Source organism: Trichomycterus rosablanca, chromosome 18 (genome assembly GCF_030014385.1).
Source record: "Trichomycterus rosablanca isolate fTriRos1 chromosome 18, fTriRos1.hap1, whole genome shotgun sequence".
NCBI lineage: Eukaryota > Metazoa > Chordata > Actinopteri > Siluriformes > Trichomycteridae > Trichomycterus > Trichomycterus rosablanca.
The window spans coordinates 28,046,779-28,074,224 of record NC_086005.1 but is presented as its reverse complement, the minus strand read 5'-3'; the positions used below and the strand labels follow the sequence as shown (position 1 = coordinate 28,074,224).

At 44.2% G+C, this 27,446-nt stretch overlaps 1 protein-coding gene across 1 annotated transcript in view; it reads right to left on the bottom strand.

Moving 5' to 3' along the window:
* Positions 1 to 286: 286 nt before the first annotated feature.
* Positions 287 to 27,446, bottom strand: part of nbeaa (neurobeachin a) — a 72,981-nt gene continuing 45,821 nt past the window's right edge. Inside the window, exons 25-56 of the mRNA XM_063014621.1 lie at positions 24,905 to 25,085; positions 24,461 to 24,588; positions 23,671 to 23,778; positions 23,365 to 23,533; positions 22,215 to 22,829; positions 21,654 to 21,780; positions 21,129 to 21,254; positions 17,743 to 17,876; positions 16,326 to 16,387; positions 13,913 to 13,977; positions 13,043 to 13,151; positions 12,667 to 12,833; positions 11,775 to 11,899; positions 11,080 to 11,226; positions 9,799 to 9,935; positions 9,596 to 9,713; positions 8,944 to 9,046; positions 8,306 to 8,421; positions 8,105 to 8,217; positions 7,866 to 8,006; positions 6,627 to 6,746; positions 6,377 to 6,529; positions 6,066 to 6,233; positions 5,879 to 5,968; positions 4,827 to 5,019; positions 4,486 to 4,557; positions 3,578 to 3,733; positions 3,320 to 3,490; positions 3,125 to 3,226; positions 2,293 to 2,489; positions 2,043 to 2,194; positions 287 to 1,952 (exon numbers count right to left, since the gene is read on the bottom strand). Coding sequence (XP_062870691.1) covers positions 1,862 to 1,952; positions 2,043 to 2,194; positions 2,293 to 2,489; positions 3,125 to 3,226; positions 3,320 to 3,490; positions 3,578 to 3,733; positions 4,486 to 4,557; positions 4,827 to 5,019; positions 5,879 to 5,968; positions 6,066 to 6,233; positions 6,377 to 6,529; positions 6,627 to 6,746; positions 7,866 to 8,006; positions 8,105 to 8,217; positions 8,306 to 8,421; positions 8,944 to 9,046; positions 9,596 to 9,713; positions 9,799 to 9,935; positions 11,080 to 11,226; positions 11,775 to 11,899; positions 12,667 to 12,833; positions 13,043 to 13,151; positions 13,913 to 13,977; positions 16,326 to 16,387; positions 17,743 to 17,876; positions 21,129 to 21,254; positions 21,654 to 21,780; positions 22,215 to 22,829; positions 23,365 to 23,533; positions 23,671 to 23,778; positions 24,461 to 24,588; positions 24,905 to 25,085 — 4,656 coding nt within the window. The 3' untranslated portion in view covers positions 287 to 1,861. The remainder of the gene's footprint in view (positions 1,953 to 2,042; positions 2,195 to 2,292; positions 2,490 to 3,124; positions 3,227 to 3,319; positions 3,491 to 3,577; positions 3,734 to 4,485; positions 4,558 to 4,826; positions 5,020 to 5,878; positions 5,969 to 6,065; positions 6,234 to 6,376; positions 6,530 to 6,626; positions 6,747 to 7,865; positions 8,007 to 8,104; positions 8,218 to 8,305; positions 8,422 to 8,943; positions 9,047 to 9,595; positions 9,714 to 9,798; positions 9,936 to 11,079; positions 11,227 to 11,774; positions 11,900 to 12,666; positions 12,834 to 13,042; positions 13,152 to 13,912; positions 13,978 to 16,325; positions 16,388 to 17,742; positions 17,877 to 21,128; positions 21,255 to 21,653; positions 21,781 to 22,214; positions 22,830 to 23,364; positions 23,534 to 23,670; positions 23,779 to 24,460; positions 24,589 to 24,904; positions 25,086 to 27,446) is intronic.

Here is a 27,446-nt window from a genome sequence, read left to right as displayed (position 1 = left end):
AGCTTAGCTTCAGCAGCTCAGTTGTATAGAGTGCATTTGTAGCTTAGCCAGATTAGCTTTAGCATCTTAATTTTATACAAACGCCATTTGTAGATTCGCTAGCTTAGCTTCAGCAGCTACATTTTATACCAACTGCACTTGGAGCTAAACTAGCTTAGCTTTAGAAGCTAAATTTCATACAAGCTGCATTTATAGCTTAGCTTTAGCAGCTCAATTGTCAACAAACTGCATTTGTAGCTTAATTTACTAGACTACTTGGTGTTTTTTAAAGAAAGACACGGACAGGAATGTTTTGGTTGATTTTATTGTAAATACGACAAAAAGGAAACAATTGTATTTTACATTTATTGATCCTCATATGGTTTGAAGTGAAGTCTGTGAGTTTCTGCTTCGTTCTGGTTACTGCAGATGCATAAAACAGTAGATGTGAGGGGCAAAGTGTGTAAATAAGATTCAAATACATTTCACTTTGTTTACTTAGCGTTAACCTCTCTCCTCTTTAATGACAATAAAGCAAATAAATTATAAATATTGTGCAATAATTTAAATAACAAAAAAAAAGAAAAAATGTACAAATTAAATAAAAGTTCTACCCAGTATTCCAATCATGGACAGTCGTGTTTATGAACAACTGAACCTCAGTCTCGGTCCTGTTCATGCTGACGGTTAACAAAGCAAAATTAAACTGCGTAACTTATTTTTTTACTGTTATTATTTACACGTTTGCAAGAAGAATCCATTACATTTTAGTATCATATTGTAGATTCAAAAATAATTTTATTCTTTTAAGAGGTTGTGTGAGGAACTGCTTCGTATTTAAGTATATACGCTTAATATCTTAATACTCGTACAAACCAAGTTGTTCTCAAAAGCTGCATGATTTCTATTTCCCCCGGCTACAAACGTATGCTATTGCTTACTGTGGTCGTACAACATAATTCTTACATGTGATATTAATATCAAACGAATACATCAAACTTTGATGCTCAAGTCTAAAAAAAAGCAAATAATGATGGTATGGTATTGGTGCAAGTGCCAAAACAAAATCAACATTCGTTTAATCGATAACTGAGCAGAAAAGGTGAGCGAGAGGGTTGCCTAAGCTGAACTTGATTATTTTTTAATCCTTTACTCCTCGTACATGCCTGTCTGTCCTAACCTTCAGTTTATGTACATATGTGACAAAACGATTACCAAATATACAAAGAAGAAAACAAAGCTCGTTTGCGTGTGCAGCCGCACTCGCCTCGGGTCGTCGCCTTCGTCGTCAGTAAAAGCATCGATGTTTTATTAATACACAATATTTTACATACAGCAAGTCATTAACGATTTAAAGGTGATGGAACTGTCCGTACAGGGAAACAGAAGCTGTGTCCTCAGGATAAAGGCCGGCCGGGCTGCGCTGAGGACGCGGCTCATATTTACAGCAGCGTGTGTTAACCCTGACCCAGACTCTCCAACCACAAACTAAAATTATATCAAATGCGTTCTATTTTTTATTCTGGACTTGAAGAAGCGTCTCTTCAGTCCGGTAGTGCATGTGGGCCGTGATTGTGTTATGCCGCCAGCCCGCGAACAGGGACCGTCGGTGACCTATTGTCATATGTGGGACGCGAAAACAACCCTAGTGGTTCTAGCTTAGGAGCTTAGGACAGAGATGTCGTGTGTTTGTCATCGTCACTTTGCAGGATCTGATAACGTTCTGGTCGGTTCTGATCCAGAACATCAGCACTGCGGCGGCTCAGTTAAAGCCGCGGGGCAGAATGAGTCAGGAGGGATTCCTCCGGCTGAAGTGGAGTGAAGGCCAGCGGTCCGCAGACTCGGACTTCTCTGCTCTCACGCTGTCCGTGCGAGTCCGACCTCAGTATCTGTTCTGATGCTCGTAGTGCCAGCGGTTAAAATCAATGTTGAATGCCACGATGCTGCCCGATGCCATGCCAGTGATCAAAGTTCTGTAAATGGAAAATGTGAGAATATAAGTCAGGTCTTTGTAAATCTTACTAATAAATATTTTTAGAGGTGCTGGGGTGTGGTGTGCTCACCTCTGGTCATGTGACAGGTCCATGGCTCTGATGCCAGCGTCGCAGCCCGGGTAGATGTAGAGCTGCTTGAAGTCACAGGCCTGCCACACCTCCACCACTCCGTTATCTCCTCCGGTCACCAGATTCTGTCCGTCGCTGCTCAGCAGGATAGCCTACACACACACACACACACACACACACACCTCATCGTTTATTTTATTGTGTGTGGAGCTTTAATACAGCGGACATCAGTAACAGTCAGAACTCTCACCCGTGTGGAGTCGATGAGCTCCATCTGAGCCAGCAGTTTGCCGTTGATGCTGAAGTTGCAGAAGTGACCCCTCTCATAGTAGATGATGCAGTGGCCTTCACTGGAGACCGAGATGAGACGCGGCTGCTGACAGCTGTCCGGTCCCTCCAGGGCCCGCAGCAGGTCCCCTGTGATGGTGTGGACCAAACACGGACCCTCTGCGCACGCACACACACACAGGGTAGGACACACATTCACAGTAATATATACACTAGAATCATAGAACATGTATGGTAGAAAGCACTGACAGCTAGTTTTGCTTAAATAAGACCTCTTATAGGAGGAGTTTCTTATAAATAGGCATAAGCTGATAATAAATCATTATACTCTGTTGTAATGCCCTAGCTTTTCGTGATTCATGTTTGAGTGAGTAGTTAACATTCAGTTAGTACATGTTTGATTGTATTGTCATCTCTCTATGAGGTGAAAAGATGTGGCTGGAGACTGACTGTGTGTTGTATGATAGCCCTTTTTGGTCAGCGCCTTTTGGGGGGTTTACTAGGGTGGCACTTGCAGCAAAATTTCAGTTTGGGTAGGGGTCTGGGTAAAGACTAAAGGGACTAAATTAGGGAAGGAAATAGAACAGTAAAAAAAACCACAACAAAAAAACTATATCTAAACACTTGTTATTGTTTTATGAACATAAAATGATATTAAATGTTTAGATTTGACAGGATTTTCCCATTAAATGTGTCCCTGGTATTTCTTTCCTTTTCTCATCTTAATTTATGTTTGAGGTGTTCACACATACGCTATAGACAGTGGGTAGTGCTAGACATTGAGGATTACTGACCTTTGGCTCCGCTGATGACCAGCCCAAGCTCAGCACAGACAGACACAGACACCACCTCATGGTCATGACCGGTCAGAACAGCCCGGGGTGCTGGGTAATCACCTACAACAGAGCAACCAGGCACCTGAACTACCTGAATCATGCTTGAAACTGCAGGGTATGGGGAGCTGTACCATAGTAAGTGGGTAAACATACTGTTGTTGGGATTGTCCCCGATGATGTGGTGTCGGCCGCTCCAGTACCAGAGCAGCAGCGTCGCGTCCCTCGAACCCGAGACGATGTAACAGTCTCCACCGATGTAGGACTCAGAACGGGCCAAACACGTCACCACGTCCCAGTGACCGAACACGATCTGGGTCAGTTTACCTGAACAGCCAACCAGCATCATGTAATGAGTTAATAATTCTTTTTTTAAGAGATTTAAGGTAGTAATGAGAGCTGTGCAGTACAGACCTGTTTCTGTGGAATAGACCCGGAAACTCTTGTCCCAGAAACCACACACCAGGATGTAACGATTGTCCGCGGTGACCACAAAACAGTGTGTGTTGATCTGAATGCTCTGGTCCACCAAATCAGTGATCTGCCTTTTATTTACTCCAGAGTTATTAGCTGCAATTGGGAAAATGCAATTAAACACAGTAAAAATGTACAATAGTACTGAAACACCTTACCTTACATCATTAATTCATTCTCATATTCATGATTTTTAATAATAAACCCTTTAAAATATGACCCAGACACCATATAAACCCCTAAAAGTACACCACAACGCTATTAAGTCATAATAGCTACTAAGTCATACAATAGTTCAACATTTTACTGTCTTTTTACTTCATTTATACATTTTATACATACATTTAATTCCCTTTATATATATATATATACACATATTTTAATTTTTTATATCATAGACAGTTGTAACAGCTTGACTTGTGATGAACGAGATCAGCAATCAAATAACAAAAAATAAAAGATAACAAAACATATAGTAATAGTACTAATAACAATAATTATTTCAACAATAATTAATAACAATAACAATTATTAATTTATTTAAAAAATTAGAAAAATAAAATCGCACCTATTGTGACCACAAATCTGGATAAATTGCTACGAAGCAGCGCCACTACGTGGCCAAACGCTGGAACTACAGGTACCGAACGTCATGTAAACAAAACTATATTTTTAACATTTATAATCAAAGCTTTTATATATTTTATTAATTTTAACATTTATTTTTGTGTGATTTTAATATTTATTAATAAATGCCATAAAACTGGTGGAAGTCGAAGCCATAGTCTGTGGTTTGTGTGTTTATGCTCGACATTGTAGGAGCTGTTGTGTAATGTTTGTACTCTCACCTATCAGAGGATCCATCTCAATAGGGAGGTGATGAGCCTGTTCCAGTGAGTATCCTGGAGCTCCTCTCAGACCTGCAGGAACAGAGAAGCTCAGCTGCACAGAACAAGCTTACGGGTCGGCATTACAGTCCAAATATAAAATATAATACATATAATACAGACTCGGCACGGTTTGTACACCCTGGCGCAACCCGTGTATATCTATCTGGGCTTGGGACCTGCACTGACAGCGCAGTGACAAGTGCAAGTGCACCTCAGTGACTAAGCTGTTTGTATATTTAGAGATAATATGAGCAGAATCGGGATACAGACGAACTCCCAGGTTCAGTGCCAGTTCTCACCGACGGTGTTATGCCAGCGGTTGACGGCGAACAGGCGGCTGCAGGTGACGGTGACGGCGGCCGGCATGCTCAGGTGGGGCAGCGTGTTGGCAGCCACGTGCGTCACCGGCGAGTTGGAGGGAAACTTCAGCACCATGATCACGTCCTGCTGCATCTGATCCTTGAACATGAGCGGACTCTGAGGGAGGAAACACTGATGAAGAGAACGACAGCGGGAGGAGGAGAGGAGGAAGAGGAAGGATAAAGAGGAAAGATAAAGGGTTTAGGGAAGGGCAGGGAGAGAATGGGAGGAGAGAGGAACAGGTTAGACTGGAACCGTCGGGTAAGAGGAACTATAAGGAGGAACTGAGGGCAGAGGGGTGATAATGGGAAGGTCTGATTCAGGTCTGTTTTATTTAGGAGTAATGCAGGGACTTCAATTAAACAAACAGATACTCTATATGGCCAAAAGTATTCGGACGCCAGACAGTGAGCTTGTCGGACGTCCCATTTCAAAAACAAATGGTATTAAAACAGAGCGACCCTCTGTGTGATCTCTTCTGCTAGAACAACAGCCGCTCTTTGAAGAAGGCTTCTCAAAAAGACTATAAAGTATGTCTGTGGGAATTTTGTCCCCGTTCAGTCAAAAGATGACAGTGTTTGTATGGCTGGCCACTCATGTGAGTGTTCCAATTCATTCCAAAGCTGTCCAGTCGAGAATTACGGAGTATCTTCAGTGGATATGGATAGTTTTTGTAATCACTCGTGTCTGAGAGACTGAGCGAGGCGCTTATAGTCCGGATTTAGCTCCGTTAAGGGGAATAAGATTTTTATGTGATGATGACGGGAAAGCGGCGGCGCATCAGTGGCTACGAGCTCAACCAAACACATTATTTGCTGACGGCATTACTGCTGGAAAAATGCATCAGAAGGAGACTGTGTAGAAAAGTGATGGAGTTTAATTTTTAAATTCTTAATAAATAGAGTTAAAAAAGTGAGCAAACTTTTTGAAGAACACTCGTATGGGTATCTGGGACATGCAGTCAGGAGGTACGTTGCTGTGTCAGTCTTACCAGATGCATGGCAGAACTGCGAGGAGGATGAGGCTCAATCAGCAGCTGTGAGGGAACCTGGCCGAACGTCTGGATCTGAACCTCCAACGACTGTAAACACATGAACAGTACAATGAAACGCTTTTTCTGCAGATCCCAGATTGTTGGAACACACAGTAGATGAAACAGTAAGGAGTCGCTGGCTGACCTCTCTGAGCTGCTGGTCTGTGATGGTATCCAGATTGACGGATCCCTCGTAGGACATGTAGTGGAACACGTTGAGCGCCCTGACCGCCTCGGGTCCTCTCTGCTTGTAGCCGAAGATCAGGTCGATCCACTGGTGCAGCTGGCACGAGACGAACTCGCTTTCTAACGCCTGAGATGAGACGAGAGCAGGACGTGAGGTCATTATGCAGGACCGAAAACACGCTGCACCGTCTACACTGCCGATCGTAGCCACTATGAGGCGCCCAGCTGACCGGTAGCAGAGCTGAGATTCAAACTTGGAGAGTTCCTTACCATCCTGTTGATGCGAACAAAGTCCTCTGGTTTTTTGGCCCAGACTGGCAGGTCCACATCGCAGATGGGCGTCCGGTCGTCCCTCACACCCAGATCATAAGCATTACTGTTCATGAACATCTCGGGGAGGTAGTAGAACTCAGGGATCAGCTCCTGTTCCGGAGATCATTCACAGTTTCTCTTTATTAATATGAATCATTTACAGTAAACAAGGAAACATTAAAGTTAACGAGGCGTCGCTCTGTCCCACCTTGACGTCAGACGTGTCCCTCTGGCAGCTCCTCCAGGAGCGCATGATACCGGAGAAGGTTCGGTCGGGGTGATCGAACTTATTGTCGTTTCCATTCAGGTAAAACGTAGTAAAGGGCTCCTAATGTAGAAGAACAAACACACATTAATGACAAAAAAAGATGCAGATTTTGGTTTTATTTATGAAGATTGTTGTTACTGTTCTCTTGGTTTCTGTGGTGGATGTTTATTATGGACGCATCACAAGACTAATCCAAATATTTATGCCTACTAGTGCTGAGATATGAGATATGGGGTGCTACCGGCCGCTCAGGCGTCCGAGGCAGGGCGGCCGAAACAACCAAGCCATTAGGAGTGCCGGTCCCAAGCTTGGATTGAAATATGAGGGTTGCAACAGGAAGTCGCATCTGGCTTAAACAACTCTCCAAAGTCTGGTATGAGGACCAGATTCGCTGTGTTGACCCCTTAATATGGGAGCAGCCAAAAAAAATGATTTTAAGGGTAAAATTAATTTCCGTGTTGAGGGGGGAAGAACAGCAATTCCTGAAGGGGGCGCCAAAGGTGCAACCAAAAGTACTGTTGTTTAAATAGGCTACAGGTTAGGTTATTCAAACCCGAGTCACAGAAATGGGATGCAGAGAAAAATAAGTAGTAGTTAAATAAAGTAATTTCAACAGGCACATGAACACAAAATGAACTTGTACACGAGCGCCCCCTTGTGGAGACTTTTTATGCTTCTTGTAAACCACAGTGAAACCAGATTTCCACATTTTTTGATAATTTTATAGATTTCGTTTGTGCTGTCTGGATCGCAGTAAAAATTATGAACAGAATATGGTGGGTCGCTTAAAAACAAGTTTGAAAACACCGGGTTAGAATGTTCAACCGGTAACACCAATAATAGCCTGTAGATGGCACTGTATAGTCATCTTTAAATATGATATAGTTATTTTTACACCGATATGGAAGAGGGGGCGGCAATTCTCTGTTTTTCCACCCCCTGGATTTCCGCCCTAATTGCTTCATAGCGACTCCTGACGGCACGCCCCTTTCTCCCCTAGTTTCTTCATGCTCTTGAGAAGAAGGAGCTTGGAACGATGAAAATAGAGCAAGGAAAGTAAACATCAAGGTGACACCAAGGAACTGCAAGCTCGTACGCCTACAGAACGGAATAAAAGCGGTACGAGCATGCAGCGTCGGTGTAGGTGGTGCGCTGTACTGTGTGCACTTGAATCCTCACTATTCTGTGCAGCCAGAGCAGCGTGGAGGCGTTGGTGGAGTACAGGGACGTGTAGTGATGCGGCGGCGTTCCGTCTTCCTCCCACGTCTCGTAATGCTCGGCGTAAAACGCGGCGCGCTTCGGATTCAGAGCTCCAATCGGCTGAGGAGAGAAACACCACAAAAATACCAGCGTGACCAAAAAAACAGAATTAGGAGTAAATGAATAATAAATGATATCGCTGATGGATTGATTTGTACCTTTGAAAGGTCCCTGAAGTTGCCAGGCAGGGTGAGGTCCAGCTCCTCAGACTCGTAGTTGGTAAGGACCCAGGGGAACACGGGGTACTGGTTCAGGTCGTTATACGTCCTCCCTAAACACACACGCAACCAGGATTCGTTCAGTAGCCTTCATATTTAGCCACGTCCTTATTATTAACGAACAGCAGCGTCCACACTGACCTGCGATGGTGTTGAGGAACATGAGGTACTCGAAATTAGAAATTTCTCGTCTCTGCCAGCGCTGGGTCATGTTGGAGGACTTGAAGAGCTGCCGAGGGGTCGCCAGAGAGATTCTCCTGCAAGCGGTTTAATAATTGAAAACAATATATATGAACGATTTTTTTAATCAACTACATATTACAATATTATTATTATTATTACTTAAAAAATTTTACTTGTGTATTCCAGCTCGTTTAAAGGCCGGGGTCAGAGCTATGACGGGTATAGACCTTGCTCAAGAGATTTAAACCCACAACCTTTCGACTGATAGCCCATAGTACTTCCCACTAGCTGACCACTGTCCCAATAATACTGATCCCATGATGAAACAGTGGGATAAAATTAGTGCCTTCATTATACTAAGGGCAAGACAACACCAAGCCACATTCTGAACATCATGTGTTACAGCAGCATGGCTTCGTAGTAAGAGAGTGTAAGTGCTAGACTGGCCTGCCTGCAGTCCAGAACTGCCTCCGATCAAAATGTGTTGCACGTCAGTAAATACAGTATATATGCAGTATAAATGAAGATCAGTGAAAGGTGACGTAGCGTGGGGGTAAACACGCCCCTGCTGCTTTAAAACCTTATACAATGTTTACCTTGCTTGAGGGAGGCCGTAGCTGGTGCCGACGCCCACTCGGGGTAAACTGTACACCACCTTTTTGACTGTTGCCTGGTCCGGGAAGTTAAACATGACCGAGGCTAGGGAGAAAAAACATATACAATTAATATTTATATTCATATATATGAATAAAATGTCATTATTTATGTGTTTGTGTGGACGTCTGGGCAGATCAGTGGCTCTGGTGAGATCTGAACTCATAAGCTAGTGTGTAAGACCGCTGCACCACCTGAGCACCCTGTCTAGATGTATTTTTGGTCAGCAGTGGGTGGCACCTTGCAACCAATAGATGCCGTATTTGCCCTACATCTTTATTATTGTGGAATTGCGTACACTAACCTTAACTGGTTGTGGATAATGACACTCGGTGTGGTTCGCTGGAGTCCCAGAGCCTTAGCAATGACTTTGTTTTGCATCATGAGGTGCTTTTTGAGACCTAGACTGCTTCACACAGCCAGACAGGCTCTACTAATGTGATATTTAGATTCAGCAGGTCCGACAGTGATCACGCCTGGGCGTGGCTGGTAAAATTTAACCCAGTCGCCCATTGAATTTGGTTAACTGGTAGATTCAGTGGCTAAGGCGGTCATCTGTGACAAATAAACACATATTTAGAACCCTGGACCTACTTCTGTTAGCCATGAAGACCTCGAGGCCGGTGTTCTGCAGCAGGTAACGTCTGGAGAACACCGCCCTGATCTCGCTGAACATCCACTTCCCGTGCAGCCCCTCCGAATACGCCAACACCTGAACATACCAACCAGAATCACATCGTTTAGATATCAAACACACACACGCCCGAGAACCTTCAGACTCGAGAACGGGCGCCGACCTTCGGATCGGTCTTCTTGAAGGCGGGGTCGTCTTCGTCCACCTCGAAGTAAATTTCAGTGGTGGTGATGGAGAGAGTCCCTCTGGCGATGATCACGGGAGCTACCAGCTGGGCGGGCGTGCTCAGGACCACCGGGCCTGGGAGGGAACAGGGCGTGGTTTATTAGATTTTATACACAACGTTCGGATGAGATGACTGACGTTATTCTACTAAGATTTAAAAACAGAATCAATAAATTGTTGCTTTAATTATTCGCTTTTTTAATCAAAAGTTTTATAATCGTTAATAAAATCGTACGTTTGATGCTCTGACGTTGATTTTTTGGATGAAATGAACTCAGAATCAGCAGAATCGGTGCTTTAACTGATTTAACACATCTGGCTGCTTCACAGCTGCTTATTAGTCCATTAAAGTACACAAAGTGGTCAAAAGTATTTGGACACCTGAACATAAGCTTGTCGGAAACAAAATGTGTCTGCGTATGGGAATTTGTGCCTATTCATTTCCATTTCCATAGTGACGTACAATTATGACTGAACACAATTGTTAAGCAATTGAGGGTTAAGTGTCTTGCTCAGGGGTCCAACAATGTAAACCTGGCAGTGGTGGGGCTTGAACCAGCAACCTTTCGATTACTAGTCCAGTTCTCTGGACATCATTATCTCATTTTAAACCCTCTAACTGAGGGCTAAGAGCCTTGCTCAGGGGCCCAACAGTGGCAACTTGGCAGTAAAGGGGCTTGAACTTGCAACCTTTTGGTTACTAGTCCAGTACTTTAACTGCTGAGCTACCGCTGCCCTATTCAGTAGTAAACCAGCTGGGTGCTGATTGATCAGTCAGTGTTCCGGTTCGTCCCAGAGCTGTTGAGTGGGGTTGAGGTCAGGGCTCTGTGCAAGACACTGGAGTCATGCTGGAGCAGGAAAAGGCCTTCCCTAAACTGTTCCTCCTTTATATAACTGATTTATTTCACCTGTTAGCGACTGTTGTGGCTGAAATGCTAAAACACATAAATTTGATTAGTAAAAGGGGCGTCCGAATACTTTTGTCCATGTTGCGTATATGCCGAGCGTCTCGTCAGCTCTCGTTCTGATTGGCTGATCAGATCAGTGAGCGCTTTCCGTCTGCTGGTTACATTTGTTAGTCTGGAGAGGAATCTGAGGGGGGTAACTTGCCTCTGGAGGTAAAGATTCGGAGCCGGAAAGGCGCTGGAAGTAAAACACGTTTATGAGGGTCAGCACAGATCATGTGATCAGAGCTACGAGGGTTCGGGGTACGAGATACCTGCGAGGTTGTCGATCTCCTTCTCCTGGAGTAGACTGACCGTGTCGTCGTCCCCCTCCAGCATCAGCTCCATCTCAGGGTTCTGACTGACCACTGACTGACTCCGAAACGTCTTCTTAGACTTCACCCCCTCCTCGCCCTCTGGAGCTGCAGGGTCAGAAAAGAAGCATCGTTTAGGTGTCGCCACGGCGGATCTGTGTCCGTGCACATGCCTGACCGACTGACAGCGCCGCTATTTTGAGACCTTCGAATCATATCCAATTCCCCTGTACTGCTGCAGACTTCCACTCCTGACCGAGGAGGGCCGTGACTAACACGCCCCCTCAGACACGTGTGCAGCACCGACCGCTTCTCATACGGACATCCGTATCGTGCACAGAGAGTCGAGCATGATCTCCATTATGCATTAACTCTGTGCAGCACCATTGATCAGCCAGCAGAGGTCACCCCTACGGCCCTCCCTCCCTCGGACAAGCCGATTGTTGTCTGTTTAGGTGCCCGGATTCGAAGCCTCGATACAAACTGGCCTAAACCAGCTAGAACTGGGATGTGGAGGTCACGCACGCCACTCTTCCAGTAACATTCCACTGTAGCAGTACTCCCTGAATATTGGAATATGACTACTGGCAATCATGCCCAAGCATATGCACACGTTCTAAGCAGTTTAATCATAATAGTGAAATAAAAGCACTGACCGTAATCCTCCAGAGATTTCAGTAACACGTCGGGGTGGGTGGAGCCGAAAGCGTTACGCACAAATCTGCGCCTCCTGCGGAGGTCGTCCTCCCAGTAGTCCAGACGCCAGAAATCGATCAGCTGGCTAGAGAGGCAGGAGAAGCTACGTGAACATCACAGAGCATCAATATTTCCCTGTGTGTGTGTGTGTGTGTGTGTGTCATTCACTGAACAAAGGTGTGAGAGAATATAAACTGCTGCACTACAGGGCCAAAAGTATTTGGACACCTGAGCATGAGCTTGTCGGACTGAGCTGTTTGTTTGAGTGACTGATGTGTGACCTTTTCACAGGACTTTGAGGCATGTGTGTGGGAATTTGTGCCCGTTCAATCAGAAGATGACTGGACGCTGATTAATCGGTTGAGGTTCCGTTTCATCCCAAAACTGTTGAGTGGGGCTGAGCTCAGGGCTCTGTGCGGCTTTTCTTCATGTCCTTATAGAGCTCGCTCATGCTGGAACAGAAAAGGGCCTTCCCTAAACTGTTGCTGCAATATAACTGAAGGGGTGTCAGATTTTGCATGTTCTCCCTGTGTCTGCGTTTCCTCCCACAGTCCAAAAACATGCAGTCAGGTTCATTGGAATTGCCCTACAGGGGTGAGTGTGTGTGTGTGTGTGCCCTGCGATGGACTGGCGCCTCGTCCAGGGTGTTACTGTGTGCCTTGCGCCCATTGAAAAGCCGGGATAGGCTCCAGCACCCCGCCGTGACCCTGATTGGATAAGCGGTTAAGAAAGTGAGTGAGTGAGAGTGAAGGGGTGCCCCAATACTTTTGTACTTGTATCATGTATAAACCAGTATAGAATGACTGGCTTTGTCACCCACCTCCGTGCTTAACATAATAAAAGCATCCGTACCTCTGTGCCATGGTTCCCCACGCCCCATGTTTATTGGTCAGGATGTTCAGGATCTTCTGTTTTAGCTGGTTGGCGGTCACATGATCTCTGTGCTTGGCGGCACTGATCAGGTGATCACACATCTTCTCCTCCTCTCGCCGATCCGCCGCATACTGGGCACAGTTGGACTAACAGGACAGAGATAAATAAATATGTATATATATATATATATATATATATATATGAGTAGGAGCAGAGGCAGTAAAGATGATATACGATCGGGGAATTAGATACAACTAGATTGGGAAAATAATTGGGTGGAAATGAATTAGAATACACACACACACACACACACACACACACACACACACACACACACACTCTCCTATCAGCTGACCTCGAACTCTGCGTGCTTATGGACGTCCTCGGCTCTCTGTCTGTTTAGGATGAACTCGGCCTCGTTGGCCACTCGTACGATGTGATCCTTCATGGCGTGGCACAGGAGTCTGAAACAACCACACACAACATTTACGTTTATTTAATAAACATAGGTACATACAGTAGGTAGTTAGTTAAGAGGGGGGACTATCTAGGTCATTCACTAATTTGGGTGTAGTTTGATACTCGTTTGATGTAGAGTATCGCCTGAGTATCGAGCCAAGCCGTCATCCTGTAGTGTTTCACTTTCTTGTTTCCTAGCTCAGTGATCATTCCGAGCTTCATTTTTATTGATTTTATTAACACTACATTTTCACATTTGTGAGATTCACGGCAGAAATCATCGCTTTGTGCTTGTTTTTACTGTCCTACATTACATATGCGCATCATATATCTTATATTATTTAGAAATGTGGAAATTCTTTCTGCATTATATTGAGTAAAAGTTGGCCAGACAGGTTACTATACGGACAATGACTGGTTCCTCATAACTGCTAGATTTACGACCTCTGCTGGCTGATCGATGGTGCTGCGACTCTCCGTGCGCGATACGGATCTCCGTATGAACCCACCCGGTGCAGGGTAAAGAAGAGGCTGGTGCTGCACACGTGTCGGGGGTCAGGAGTGGAGGTCTGCAGCAGTAACGGTGAAATACGATCGGGGAATTGGATACTAAATTGGGAGGAAGCGCAGGTCATAATTTATGACCTGACTGTCTGTTTCAAACACGTTCTACTGCATGTTTAGCTTAGGTCAGCTTCAAGAGAATAAAAACCCTATCCAGGACGTCCCCGATATTAATAAGCCGCTATTATTCAGGCATTCTTACCTGCCCTCATTAATGAGCTCGATGAAGGCGAGTCCCGCGTTCTTCTGAATGGAGTTCTGCCATTCCTACAACACAGAAGAAAAACAACAGTAGGAAATTGAAGTACATTTTAATCAGTAAAGGCAGTTTAACTGCATAAAAACCTCATAATTAAGGCCCTAACTAATTCGTGTAGCGTTCAAGTGCCTCACGGTTATTGGTATTCTGCACTATGAGGAGTCCTAGCCATCCTACGGCAATTCAGTTAGCAATCGCTTAGTCAAAACGTTCAAGATGTTGAAGTCTAAAGCGGCTAAAAACACAACTCGGGTAACTGAGTTTGGAAAGCTAATAACCAATTCTGTGGACTGGGGCGAGTATTTTTGTATTTGAGACAGACCATGAAGCCTTGCACCGTCGCTGGACATTCTAGGTTTACATTCAACCATTAAGGTAGATGTGCTGTGTATCGTAGCTTCATTTATTCTATCATTTAATTTATGAGTGTCATTTAATGACTGAAGTGAAATGTGGCTTTTTTCTTTAAAAATCTGTGAAATCTGTGATTTTGTGACTGCTGTTGCCCGGTTAGCATCTGAGCTAGAGTAGAGGCCGTGAGCACTTATCTCAAACCTCTGATGCTTTTAGAAGGACGCATCAAAAGCTCCTGTTACCGTCCACGACTTCCTGCTGATCAATATTCAGGGTTCGGTTTCGTCCCGAGGGGCCCTAATGGAGGGCAAGCATGGAGCCGGCGTAACACTACCCGAGCTGATGGAGAGAAAAGTGTAGAAACGATGACGGGAAACGACTGGGGAGGGGAGGAAAGGAGAGGACGCAGAGGGTCGAACGCGTTCTAGCTACTAGCAATGGAACAAGAGTGAAGGCCAGACGTACGGAACCGAGGACACAGAACAGTCGGGATGATGCTGATCCAGATGTAACTTCTGGAGTGGAGCAGGAAGTTGGATTATTGGAATCAGGTGAAGGTAAGAAATGCTGGTTATATTTTGATATAATATTACTTGATCTGTACTACTATGCACAGAAGAGGCACAATTGAGGGGCGTAATCACGGAACAGCTTTAAACGTGTTAAACTATTAAAATTGTGACATGAACAAAAAGTGTTTTTGATGATACAAAGACTCATGTCAATAAATCCCAAATCACTCAGAGATGTGGGTAAAAATATAAAACTGATAAATTAAACTATACGATAGTCTGGATGTCGTCTGTAAACATTAAAACCCCCTCATGGTCGGGCCCCACCCCATTATTATTATTATGATTTATTAGTATTATTATCATTTATCATTAACATTATTAAGTAGTAATACAAAGGCCTAGATGATGATTATTATTGTTGTTGTTACTACCATTATTATTATCATTATTATTAAGTTATTATTATTATTGTTAAAATTACCATAATTATTTTTATTATTTATTATTATATATACATAATAGTATTATTATTGTTATTATTATTATTATTACTACTACTATTATGATTATTATTATTAATATTATTATTATTATTGTTGTTACTACCAATTATTATCATTATTATTAAGTTATTATTATTATTATTATTACTACTATTATGATGATGATTATTATTATGATTATAATTATTAGGCTAATGAGAGTTGTAGTTAATGTTTAAATGTTGAATCTGTAGCACATTTATCTGGATTCGAGAAAAGACTTAAGATGAGGAGAGAGGAATTTTATTCCCTGATAAATATTCTGTTGTGTTTTAATATTTCGATTAAGCACTCGACTGAACACACACCATTCTGAGTGAAGAATGTGATCATTGGCTTTTTAATACGAATTTCTGCTAAATATCAAAAATATTTTACTTTTACTGTATATATATGAACATATGTGCAAGTACGTGAGTGTAGTATATGATCTTATTTCCGGGCTGGTATCTGCACAGGTTTGATTGTTGACAACTGAGCAACTGAGTCCTTAAATATTGTACCGTAACAGTACCTGGTTACAGCTTGGTTTGTGGAGGATTCTGAAGCATCTCTACACTTAATAATAAACCATCTAGACATGTTTAAATCTGGTATTTAGTCTCGTAAAACGTTAAAGTTTACACACCCCTGGTAAACGTGTCTATTCTGTATATTGTGTCGTTTTTATTTTGTTTTAATGCGTATCTATTTGAAAAAGCAAAAAATGGAATTTAACCAGGGATACATGCCAACTGGCCACCTCCAACCTTCATGCCACCACTGTGCCACACCCATACAAACATACTGAATGGAGTAATCAGTACTCATAGGACTCAACGTACATGGGTTTGTGACTTTCCCAATTCCTTTAGTGACGTGAAGGTTTTATAGACATTATTTTCACATTCCAGAGCAGCTAAAGACAGGTGGATTGTGGGTAAATAAATAAATAAGCAGTTTTACCTGTGAGCACAGTAGCATCACCAGCTCCACCACTGAAGTGCTGGACTTCATACACACCAGACCTGTAGAACAGAGCGGAAAAAGGACATTTAACACACACACACACACGTATGCTAACACACACACACACACACTGCACACAGAGACGTCTGCTTTACCACCGCTTTATCCTGATCAGGGTTGCAGTGGGTGCAATTCAATGGCTGAAAGGTGGGAAACACCCTGGACAGGTCGCCAGTCCATCACAGGACTCACACACACACACTTGGGCCAATTTTGTATCTTCAATTAACCTGACTGCACGTCTTCGGACAGACACGGGGAGAACATGCAAACTCCACACAGAAAGGACCCAGGACCTTCTTGCTGTGAGGCGACGGTGCTACCCACCGGGCCGAACAAGCATACAATACAAACCAGGACAATACAAACCAGGACAATACAAAACAGGATGGGAGCGTGACGGCGCAGCTCGACAGGACTCTTGGAGACATAAAAAACAAACTAAAAAGAGACTCGAGAGACAGTGGGAGGGTGAGAGGGTCAGGGTTCGAGGTACAGAGTGGAGAAAAGCAATGAAATTGAAAAAAAAAAAATAGGAAAAGCAGGAGGTGATGATCAGGACTCCGAGACAAAAGACAGTGGAAAACCAAGCAGGTGGAATCTCGGATTCTTCACTGACTCTGTTTTGCTTCGTAATTTAGGCGTGGCCGATCAGACCTTACCTCTCTATCGTCCCTGCAGGGTCTTATAGAGCGCTGGCATCCGCGATCAGCCGCCCCCCAGCAACGAGGTCCCCGTTTCAGCCATGAACCCATGCAGACCCACAACCAATCGTAAGTTTGCGTGCAGGCTGATAGCAGAGCTGAGGTTCAAACCCAAAACCTTCAGAGCTCAGCACTGATGGGCCAGCGTGCTTTACCACTGCGCCACCCGAGCGCCAGCTTCTAAGATTCTTTCCCATCTCCAAAGTGCTTCTTCAGATTCTGCACAGCTACAGTCTGATCTCACTACTGGGTTGCAAACTAGTGCTACTCTCGATGCAGCTGCACACAGGCCTAACAGAACATGTGCAATGCCAGGCATCAAAGCTTGACCCCCAGCGTATGAAATTCTAACCTCTACAGAATAAAAATGCCAGTCCAGGGAGGCGGCCACAATGCATTTCCTCCCAACTGAGACATATCCAATTACCCCATCATATTTTACAGAATATTTTTGTCCATATAGTGTATCAGCATCTCTCTTGAAGTCATACCTGGCTCCATGGTGTTGCGTGTGTATGAGGAGGCAGCAGATGTACAGATGTACACACACACACACACACACACTCAGACAGACAGCAGACAGTGAAGTAGACAGTGAAGGACTCCACAGAGACGCCGGCTAGAGAGGAAAAGGAAGCACAATACAGCACCTGTACCTTCAATCAGCAACTCCTGCCCATGGCTACCCAGCAGGGTCCTGGACAGGAACGGTGCAAAATCCACAAAGATCTCCCTCAGCAGGGGGGCGACCTTCTCCAGCGCCCGCTCCAGCTTAGTGGTGATGCTGTAGCACAGAGGAACAGAACGGAAGAGACGGAGATGTTAAAAAGCTGGACGGAAAGGACGAGCGTTATGTAAGCTAAGCATGATGATAGAGCAGGGTCCACGTGTCTGAGTCCGCTAACCCAACAAAGTCCTGCACAGCCCGATTTAAAGAGCTGCAATTCTTAATAATGCACCATTTTTAATGAATTCCTCCACTCCTACATCCTTCCTCCCCTCCAACGAGCCAATCATAGATCAGGAGCGTCCTAATTTCAGCACAAACCTGCGTCTGTGTTTTTTATTTTATCTTTATATTCTGGGTCAGTTTTAAGTTTTCTCAGGTTTTGAATATAATGTAGCAGACTCAGAATTTGGACCGTACTCTATGAGCTTCACTAGTGGGTAGGGATGTAACGATGGACCACAAGACAGTTAAAAAACGGTGCACATGTGCCACGATACGAATCGATATTCACTTTAAACAGCAGATGGCACTGGCACTATTCACCTCGCCTGGTTGACGGCACTTCACAAAGTTGCCAGGTAGGGGATTTTCCAGCCAAATGTATTTAAGTAAGGATTCTTCATTTGTATTATTCAGTTATTTATATAATGTTGGATTTGTTTTAAAATTTAATATCAGGTTTTTTACTCAATAAAGAGTTTGTACCTACCTCAGAAATAAAAGGGCATTCATTATTTAGATAAATAAAAGATAAGCACAAATACAGGATTTTATTTTATTTTAAAGCGAAATAATAAAAGGAAACTTTGTCATAATTTGTCTTCAATTTCATTTTGTTTAAAAAAATTGAGGTGCGATATTCCACTAGCACACGAGCACCGAGTTTCTGAACTCCTCGGTTCGAAACTAGGTGTTGCCACCAGTCGGCTGGGCGCCATCTGGTACTGATACTAATTGGCCACCGTATCTGCAGGGTGGGGGTCGGACTATGTGTGGGTGGGTGGGTCTTCATACGCTGTGTAAGGACCCTGATTGGTGGAAGAGACGCCTGTGCAGAATGCAGGGGTAAGAAGAGGAGGGCTGTACACGTGTCGGAAGTGTACAGTGACGTGCTCTCCTCAGATGCAATCTGGTGTCTCTCAGCAGCAGAAGACAAAATTGAGTCGCTACATCAGGAGAAAAATGGGGAGAAAATGCATTTTAAAAAATTGTGGAAAGATCGTATCGTGAACCCGGTGTCAGGAATCGTATTGCATTGTGGGTAGAGTGTATCGTTACATCCCTACTAGTGGGCAAGAATTAAAAGTTAGAGGGTTTGATTGGGGGTCGATGCTGTGGTAATAGTGCCTGCAGGTTACAAGTTTCAGGCCTGAAATGAGGGAATTGATGTAAATCAACAAAAGAAATGAAGGCGACCAGACGGAACGTGAATAATTTGGGTTCAGACTGTCTGCAATTGAATAAAAGTCAAACTAAATATTTAAAAAATCACTGCATTTTTATTTAATTTGCATTTTTCATGCCGTCTTAACTTTTTCTGATTCGTTTTGTATGCCAGCCTACTGTTTTGTACTGAATGTAACGTAGCAGACTCAGAGTTTGGACCGTACTCTATGAGCTCTCTGAATCCCTTCCTTCACTAGTGGGTAAGAATTAGGAGTTAGAGGGTTTGATTGAGGGTCGATGCTGTGTTAATAACGCCTACAAGCGCCATACAAGTACAAACAAGGACTAAGTAGGATCAAATTAGCTCTAACCCCCACCCCCAGGCACTCAGCTAAACTAAGCTAGACTAAGATTAGGACTAAGACTAATGGCTGGTGGATGCATACGACACCGTACTCAGAATGGGAAAGCAAAGTTGAGGGAAACGTCCGAGTGACTCGAGAGGAGGCCGATGCTACAGCAGGGAGTAAGAAAGATGAGAAAGAGGTGATTTGATTCAGGCCCACTTTAACAGGAAACGATAAGATAATCTCACGTTTCCGTGCCGGTTGGTGTCAGTGTGTGGTAATGTACTACGGTATTGACATGTCGTTTGGATCTTTGGAGTGGGACTGACTCAGCAGATGACAGAAGCAGTGTAGATGGTGCGCACCGATCAGCGTCCACCTCCCAAACACCAAACACAGCAGACGATCAGAACAGAGAGGAAGAAGAAGGAGGCAGAGCAGCAGGGAGAGCGGAGAGCGGTTCGAGAGAGTGAACGTCCGAGTCCAGAAACAAGAACCAGCTTCAGTTTTACTTTTATGAGCTATGATACATCCCAATGACACGTTATATGGCCAAAAGTATTCGGACACCTTACAAAGAGCTTGTTGGAGAGCCCATTCCAAAACTATGGGAATTATGGGCTTTCCACAAGGCTCTGGAGTGTGCATGTGGGAATTTAATCTGCCTATTTAGTCACTTGTGAGGCCAGTAGTAGGGCAGTTATAGCCTAGTGGTTAAGGTACTGGACTAATAACTGAAAGATTGATTGTTCAAGCCCCACCACTGTCAGGTTGGCACTGTTGGGCCCTTAAGCAAGGCCCTTAACCCACCATTGCTTAGACAATATACTGTCACAGTACTGAACGTCACTTTGGATAAACGCATCTGCTAAATGAGGCCATTCCAAACCAATGTGCACCACCCTCCCTCTTTCTTTCTAAGGCAATGGGAAGGCTTTCCACAAGATTTTGGAGTGTGCCTGTGGGAATTCAGTCACCCATGCTGAACAAGAAGGCCAGTGGTCTTCAGCAGGGTTAAAGGTCAGCGCTCTGTATGGTTAATCCGAAGTGACTTACAGTATACAGTCTAAGCAACTGAAGTCAACCTGGCAGTGGTGGGATTTGAACCAGCGACCTTTTCTTACTGCTAGTCCAGTACTAGCCGCAAGGCTACAACAAATCATGTCTTTATTGAGCTCGTCGTTTAATACACTAATCAAGGAATCGAAAAGATAATCAATATATTTATTAATTAATAATGACTATAATCAGCTGCAGCACTAGGATTGGAACATAAATGCACATTTTAGGGCTTCAATGAGCCTATGAGGTCTGAGGGGAGAGGGGTTAGACAAAGATGCCCAGTGCAACAGGTACCCACCCCTGTAGTCAGACCCACCCACCCTAACCCCAGACTGCATAGCCTGAATTGGCAGAAAAGCCCTTTGATAGCCTGGCAGGCATAAATTACACTGGTGTGTTACATTCTTCTCTAGTTCTGGGTTTTGGACTCAGACGTTTCGACAGTTCAGTGTCGGAGAGGACGGAGGGAGGTGGGAGCTGTCGGATTCGTCTGTAGTCGAAGCTTCCTTGCCTAAGAAACTGGCCCTCATCTCTCGGGCCCGTGTGGAATCCTGCCAGCGAGCTAAAGGATTTGAGCTCTGCAGGCGTCAGCCCGCCGCGCAGCGGGTTATTATACGGGTCCACTTCACAAAAGGCACTGCAATACAAACGGGCACAAACACACAGCAGTTACGCGTACCATACTGTCAGATACTGTAGAAGCTCAAGCTTGTTCATGTCTCCCGAATAACAGCGCATTATAAACACACAGTATAGGTTTATTATCATATTACTAAACAAGTACAAACATATGAAAAGTGCACGTTTTTAAACATGACGCGCCACCAAATAAAAGGTCGCCCGGGCATCATGCGCATGCAACAAAAAGTGGCAGCCATGCTTTTATAAAAGCCAGTGGAAATAAACTTGAAATAATGAGCAAATGAAGAGTAGATGGATAAAAAAACAACCAGCACACAGATGACTCGCTTTGCCCTGCATAAAAATAGTACTAAGAGGCTGAGGACGAGCGGAGGCGAGGAAGAGCGAGACGTACCTCATGTTCTCCACGGTGTCTTCGGGCATGGCCGCCACCGTCTGCACGGCGGGCAGGTTTTTGCTGGTGGCACCGTTCACAAAGCTGGAGGAGGAGGCGGAGGACGAGGACGCGGAGTCTGTAGCACCTGCAAGAGATGAGCATAGGCACTTTAGTCGTATCCAATTCCCCAATCGTATTTTCGACTTTACTCCTGACAGAGGAGGTCCATGACTAACACACGCCTCCTCCGACACGTGTGCAGTACCGGGCGCTTCTTTTCCCCAGCACCGGACGGGTTCATACGGAGATCGGTATCGCGCACGGAGAGTCACGCACTGATCTACGTTATCCCCCGTCTCTGTTGCAGTAGCTATAAGGAATCCCCTCCATCCCTCCCTCCCTCGGATGAGCCAGTTAGCTGAGATACGAACCCGCGAGCTCGAAGTTTTGATTTTCAGTCTGGCTGCTACATTTCTAATACAATAAGAGATGCATTAGGACTCTCACTGTGACATGCTATATGGGAACTGATTGTTCGACACTGAGAGAACCGTACGCCGTGCGGGTGTGTGCGTTTACCCGTGGTGTTGATCATGCTCTTCGGCGTGGTGCTGGCGGCGGCGAAGATGTTTGGCGTGCTGCCAGAGGAGGGTATGGCGCTGCTGGTGGGCGTGCCGACCGTGTTCACCGCCAGACTACCCGGCGGAGGCTTCTTGACCGGCACCACCACACTCCTGTCGAACGAGTGGAACTGCATGGGCAGCATGGCGGCCGTCTCCCTCTTCAGCGCCGGGTCCGGGTGGTACGGCTGAGGTTCAGGACCCACCTCGGTGCCCTCGACCGGTGCCGCCACCAGGCTCTTGAGAATCTCCTTGACGTTGATGCCCTTGTTGGCCTGGCTGATGCTAGAGATGGAGGCCGCCGGCTTGAGCGCGTCGGCGCCGGGCGGAGACTCCAGCAGAGACTCGTGGGACTTGCGCACCTCGGCCGAGAGCGTACAGAGAAGCTCGCTCATGGCGTCCGGAGCTCCGCCCACGCTCGGCGACATGATGCCCAGGTCGGAGCCGTTTAGGGCGGCGCTCACCGGCTCGTCTCCGATGCCCGAGTCGGTGTGAGGCAGCGAGGACTCCAGGGGTAAATCGTCCAGCGGGCGGTCGGTGGCTCGTCCGATGTCTGAGAACGAGGAGGGGTTTTCTGCACACACACACACACACACACACACACACACACAGTTATAGCAAGAATCACATCAACGTTCACAATCCCATACCAAACCCATGGGGGGTACGTATAGTGTTTCCACAACATTTTGAAGTGTGTCTGTAGGGATTTGTGCCCATAAAGTACAGTAAGAGCATCTAAAGCATAACGTGCAGTCTCTGTCAGTGATTGTATACACTGGTTTGCAAAGAGGGTGACTGAAACACCCAAATTTAACAATTAGAAGGGGCGTCCACATTTTTGAGCCAGTACCAAACACAGTGATAGTAAGAGACTAAAGGGATTCCTAATAAATGCTGCAGTTACGCCCTCTGGTGGCTGATAGATGGTGCTACACAGAGATGGGGGATACTCTCTGTGCACGATACGGGTCTCCGTATGAACAGAAGAAGCAGTCCATACTGCACATGTGTCAGAGAGGGCATGTGTTAGTCTGCAGCAGTAGAGGTGAAATAAGACCAGGGAATTGGGTATGACTAAATTGAAGGGGAAACTGAGGGGGCTTCACCTGTGCTGGTTGGAGAGTTAATTTCCTGTCGTATGCTCCTCCCCGACAGGCTGCTGGACCGTCCGATCTCCCGCTGAGGCTCCAGAATGTCCCGGTACTTGGACACCATGAGGACGGAGATGAAGTAAACAACAGCCAGAGCCAGGAACTGAGCCTGCTTACTGTCGTCCTGCACACACACACACACACACACACACACACACACACACACACACACATGGTCATGGTATCAAAAGTCTGTCCTTCCACCTGATCATGCTAATAATCTGTCACACACACACACACACACACACGTACGAGACTCACCACGTCTCTGAAGACGACGGCACGCAGGCGGTTGATGTCCACGTCCTGCAGCAATCTGTCCGGGTCCTTAATGGGCGAGAGGTTGCGAGGGACGTTGGCTATGGCGCTCTGCAGCAGAAACACACACAGCGGCGCAGACCTGCTGTTACACGCCGAGCTCAACACACGATACCGGGACGCATTCAAATAAAGTCTGAGCGTTCTTGGCTTTAGTATGCGACCCGAGAGGTGCACGTCCCAAAAAAATGCGAGTATGATTGCAGCTCAGCAGTGGTACAGTAGGTGGGGGGTCAAATACTTTTGGTGAGGGATGTGTGTGTGTAAATGCGTGTGTGTGTGGGGGGGGTTGAATAATTTTGCTCAGATATGCGATTATGTGGGTGTGTGTGGATAAATACTATGAAGCAGACCCAAAAATCAAAGAACCATAAGTATATGGACAGGGACAATTTTAACAATATCTAACAGTGTGAGATTATTTGCACAGATAGGTGATTGTGTGTATGCAAGCATGTATATGGTGTGTGTGTGTGAATGATTTGCTCAGATAGGTGAGTGTGTGTGCAAGCATGTATTTTATGTGTGTGTGAATAAATTGCACAGATAGGTGATTGAGTATATGTAAGCATGTATGTGATTGTGACTTAAATACATTTGCTCAGATAGGTGATTGTGTGTATGCTAGCATGTATGTTGGTGGGGTAAATACTACCCACGCTGCCTAGATAAGGTAAGTCTGGGTTCGATTTGCGTTCTTGTACATTATTTATACTACTCATGTCGGGGTCACCTTGCCGGCGGCAGCGGCGGCGCTCTGGAGGTTCTCCTGGGTCTTGCTGACAGGCAGCGAGGGCTTGCTGCCTCGATCCCGCTGCCTCTGCCGACACTCCAGACAGTTCCTGACAGCCACGCAGCACACTGCACGAGGAGGGAAAGACGGACGGGTAAGAGGTCAGGACGTACGAATAAGGTCGTGCACAGGCTAATAACGGCTTTACGTGGATGAAAATAGCAGAGATAACCAGGTTAAACATTGGTAGTTAGTGTAGATACTCATTCACTCAGATAGGTGATTGTGTGTATGCAAGTATGTATTTTATTTTGTCATTTTTATCTTCTGACTTAGAAAGGTGTGTAAACAAGGCGACACGGTGCCTGTCGCCTCACAGCATGAAAGGTCTGGGTTCAATTCCCTGGCCAGGTGACACACACACACACACACACACACACACACCTAGGCGCAGGCACTGGCGCATCAGCCCCCCGGACGACATGTTCTTCTCAGCCTCGATTTCACTGAAGTTCAGAGAGCTGGCGAACACCAACACGTCCACCATCGCCATGAGTCTGCTGAGGAACGTCACCGCCGTCTCCGACGACATGCCCTGGGTTGCTTCTACGTTCTCCAGCTCCGTCTGACGGGCGCACACACACACACACACACACACACAGGGTAGAGGTCAGAAGGTTTGAACTACCACTGTCACACACTATCACACGAATCATAAACACATTTCAGATATGAACATGAGTGAGCACACACACACACACACACAACGACATGCTGGGTAAACCAGTGGGTAGGTCAGGTTGAGCAGACTGAGTAACGTTGTGGAACCACACTAACCAGCTAATACTAATATTCTGAGGTTTATTTGCTAAATATGTTGGTACTGTTAGATTTAGGAGTTGTGCCCCTCTGTGCTGCCTAGTTTCCCAGCAGGTGGGGCACAGGGGCGCAGTGTGTGATCTGCCAATTCCGCTTGATTAGATAGTCGTGTCCAATTCTCAGATCCCAGACCTCCACTCCTGTCGAAGCAGAGCTGTGACTACCACACGCCCCTCCGACACTGACCGCTTCTTTTCCCCTGCACTCGGGGGGTTTATACGGAGATCCGTATTGTGCACGGAGAGTCACGCACCGATCTTAATCATGAGGATCAAACCACCAAAACAAACAAACAAACGAACACGATTCATTCTGAAGTAACGGAAATCAAACAGTCAACAAGCAGCAAAACAATGTAGAACAAAATGGAAACTTACAGCGCTGGCACTAACCTTAGAGCTCTGTTCATGCAAACATAGACACAAAAGAGAAAAGAGGAAGAATAAGGTATAAAACACACAGAGATACAAACTAATATAATCCTAATAAACCAGGGGTGTCCAAACTTTTCTTGAGGGCCGGATGTACAAAAAATATGCAGTGAGAGGCCCAGACTTAATATAATAAATAAAAAATAAATAAAATTATCATTGCTACAGTTTATAATCCTAATAGATTTAGTATTATTATTATTATATTATTATTATAAATTCTAATCCTAAAATAATTATTATGATTATTATTATAGTTTATAAACCTAATAGAATTATTATTATTTTTATTATTATAGTTTATAATCCTAATAAAATTAGTATTATTATTATATTATTATGATTATTATAGTTTATAATCCTAAAAGAATTATTATTATTATTAATATTATTATTATTATAGTTTATAAACCTAATATAATTATTATTATTATAGTTTATAGTTTATAATCCTAATAAAATTATTATTATTATTAATTATTATGATTATTATAGTTTATAATCCTAATAGAATTATTATTATTATTATTATTATTATTTTATAATTCTAATACATTATTATTATTATTATTATTATAGTTTATAATTCTAATAGAATTATTATTATTATTATTATTATTAGTTTATAATCCTAATGGAAACATTATTATTGTTATTATTATTATTATTACAGTTTATCATCCCAATAGAATTATTATTAATATTATTAGTTTATAATCCTAATGGGAACATTACTACACTTTTTCATTACAGTACAGTTTCCTGACAGATTAAACATAACCACTTCCCTCTGAAATCAGTAGAAAATCCTTTTGAAGCCGCCTCGTCTATCCAGCGGTTCAGCAACGTTAATGTACACTGTAGGTGCAGCGCCGTTATGGGTGAAGCGGTTTGGGAGTGTTAATCTGATTTATAGCGACACCCAGTGTTCACACTAGGAATTGCTCTATAAAATCCATCTTAATAGCAGCAGTTTGGACACCCCTGAACTAACCAAGCATAATAAATGATTGCAAAACAAGTCTATTAATAAATCAGATAAACAGAGTTTAGCAATAAGATCTGCTGAAAAAAGGGAGTCAAAATAATGGAAAGTAAGATAAATGTGATGCATATTAGTGTTTACTTCTAATAAACAGGAAACAACAACTTCTTAACCTCCTTATAGCTCATACTTACACATTGATGTTTGGAAAATATTAACCATTTTCAGTGCAATGCATCATTTTTAGAGCTACTGAATTAAATATGATCATTCATTCAATCAGATTTATAGCGTCTATGACTGAGCAAGTTCACAGCCCATGCTATCGGCCATTTGGGCGTCTACACAGACTTGATTGGCTGTGTCTGGAATAAAAACTGTGCTGAATCAGGTAGGCGGACCAGAACGATTTGCAGTGGCGACCTGTAAATACGGGAGCACTCAAAATAAATAAATAAATAAATATATAAATAGAAAAAGAGACTGAGCAGGTTTGCATGTACAATAATAATCTACAACTTCAGTAGAAACGTAAATATTGATGTGGACATAGAAACTTTTGTCAGCATAGTGTAAGTTCAATAAATAACCAAGGTGTGTGTGTGTGTGTGTGTGTGTGTGTGTGTGTGTCATGAACTGCAATAAGGAGAGTTTATTATAATTCAGTTCAGTCTATTGTAATATGATATTT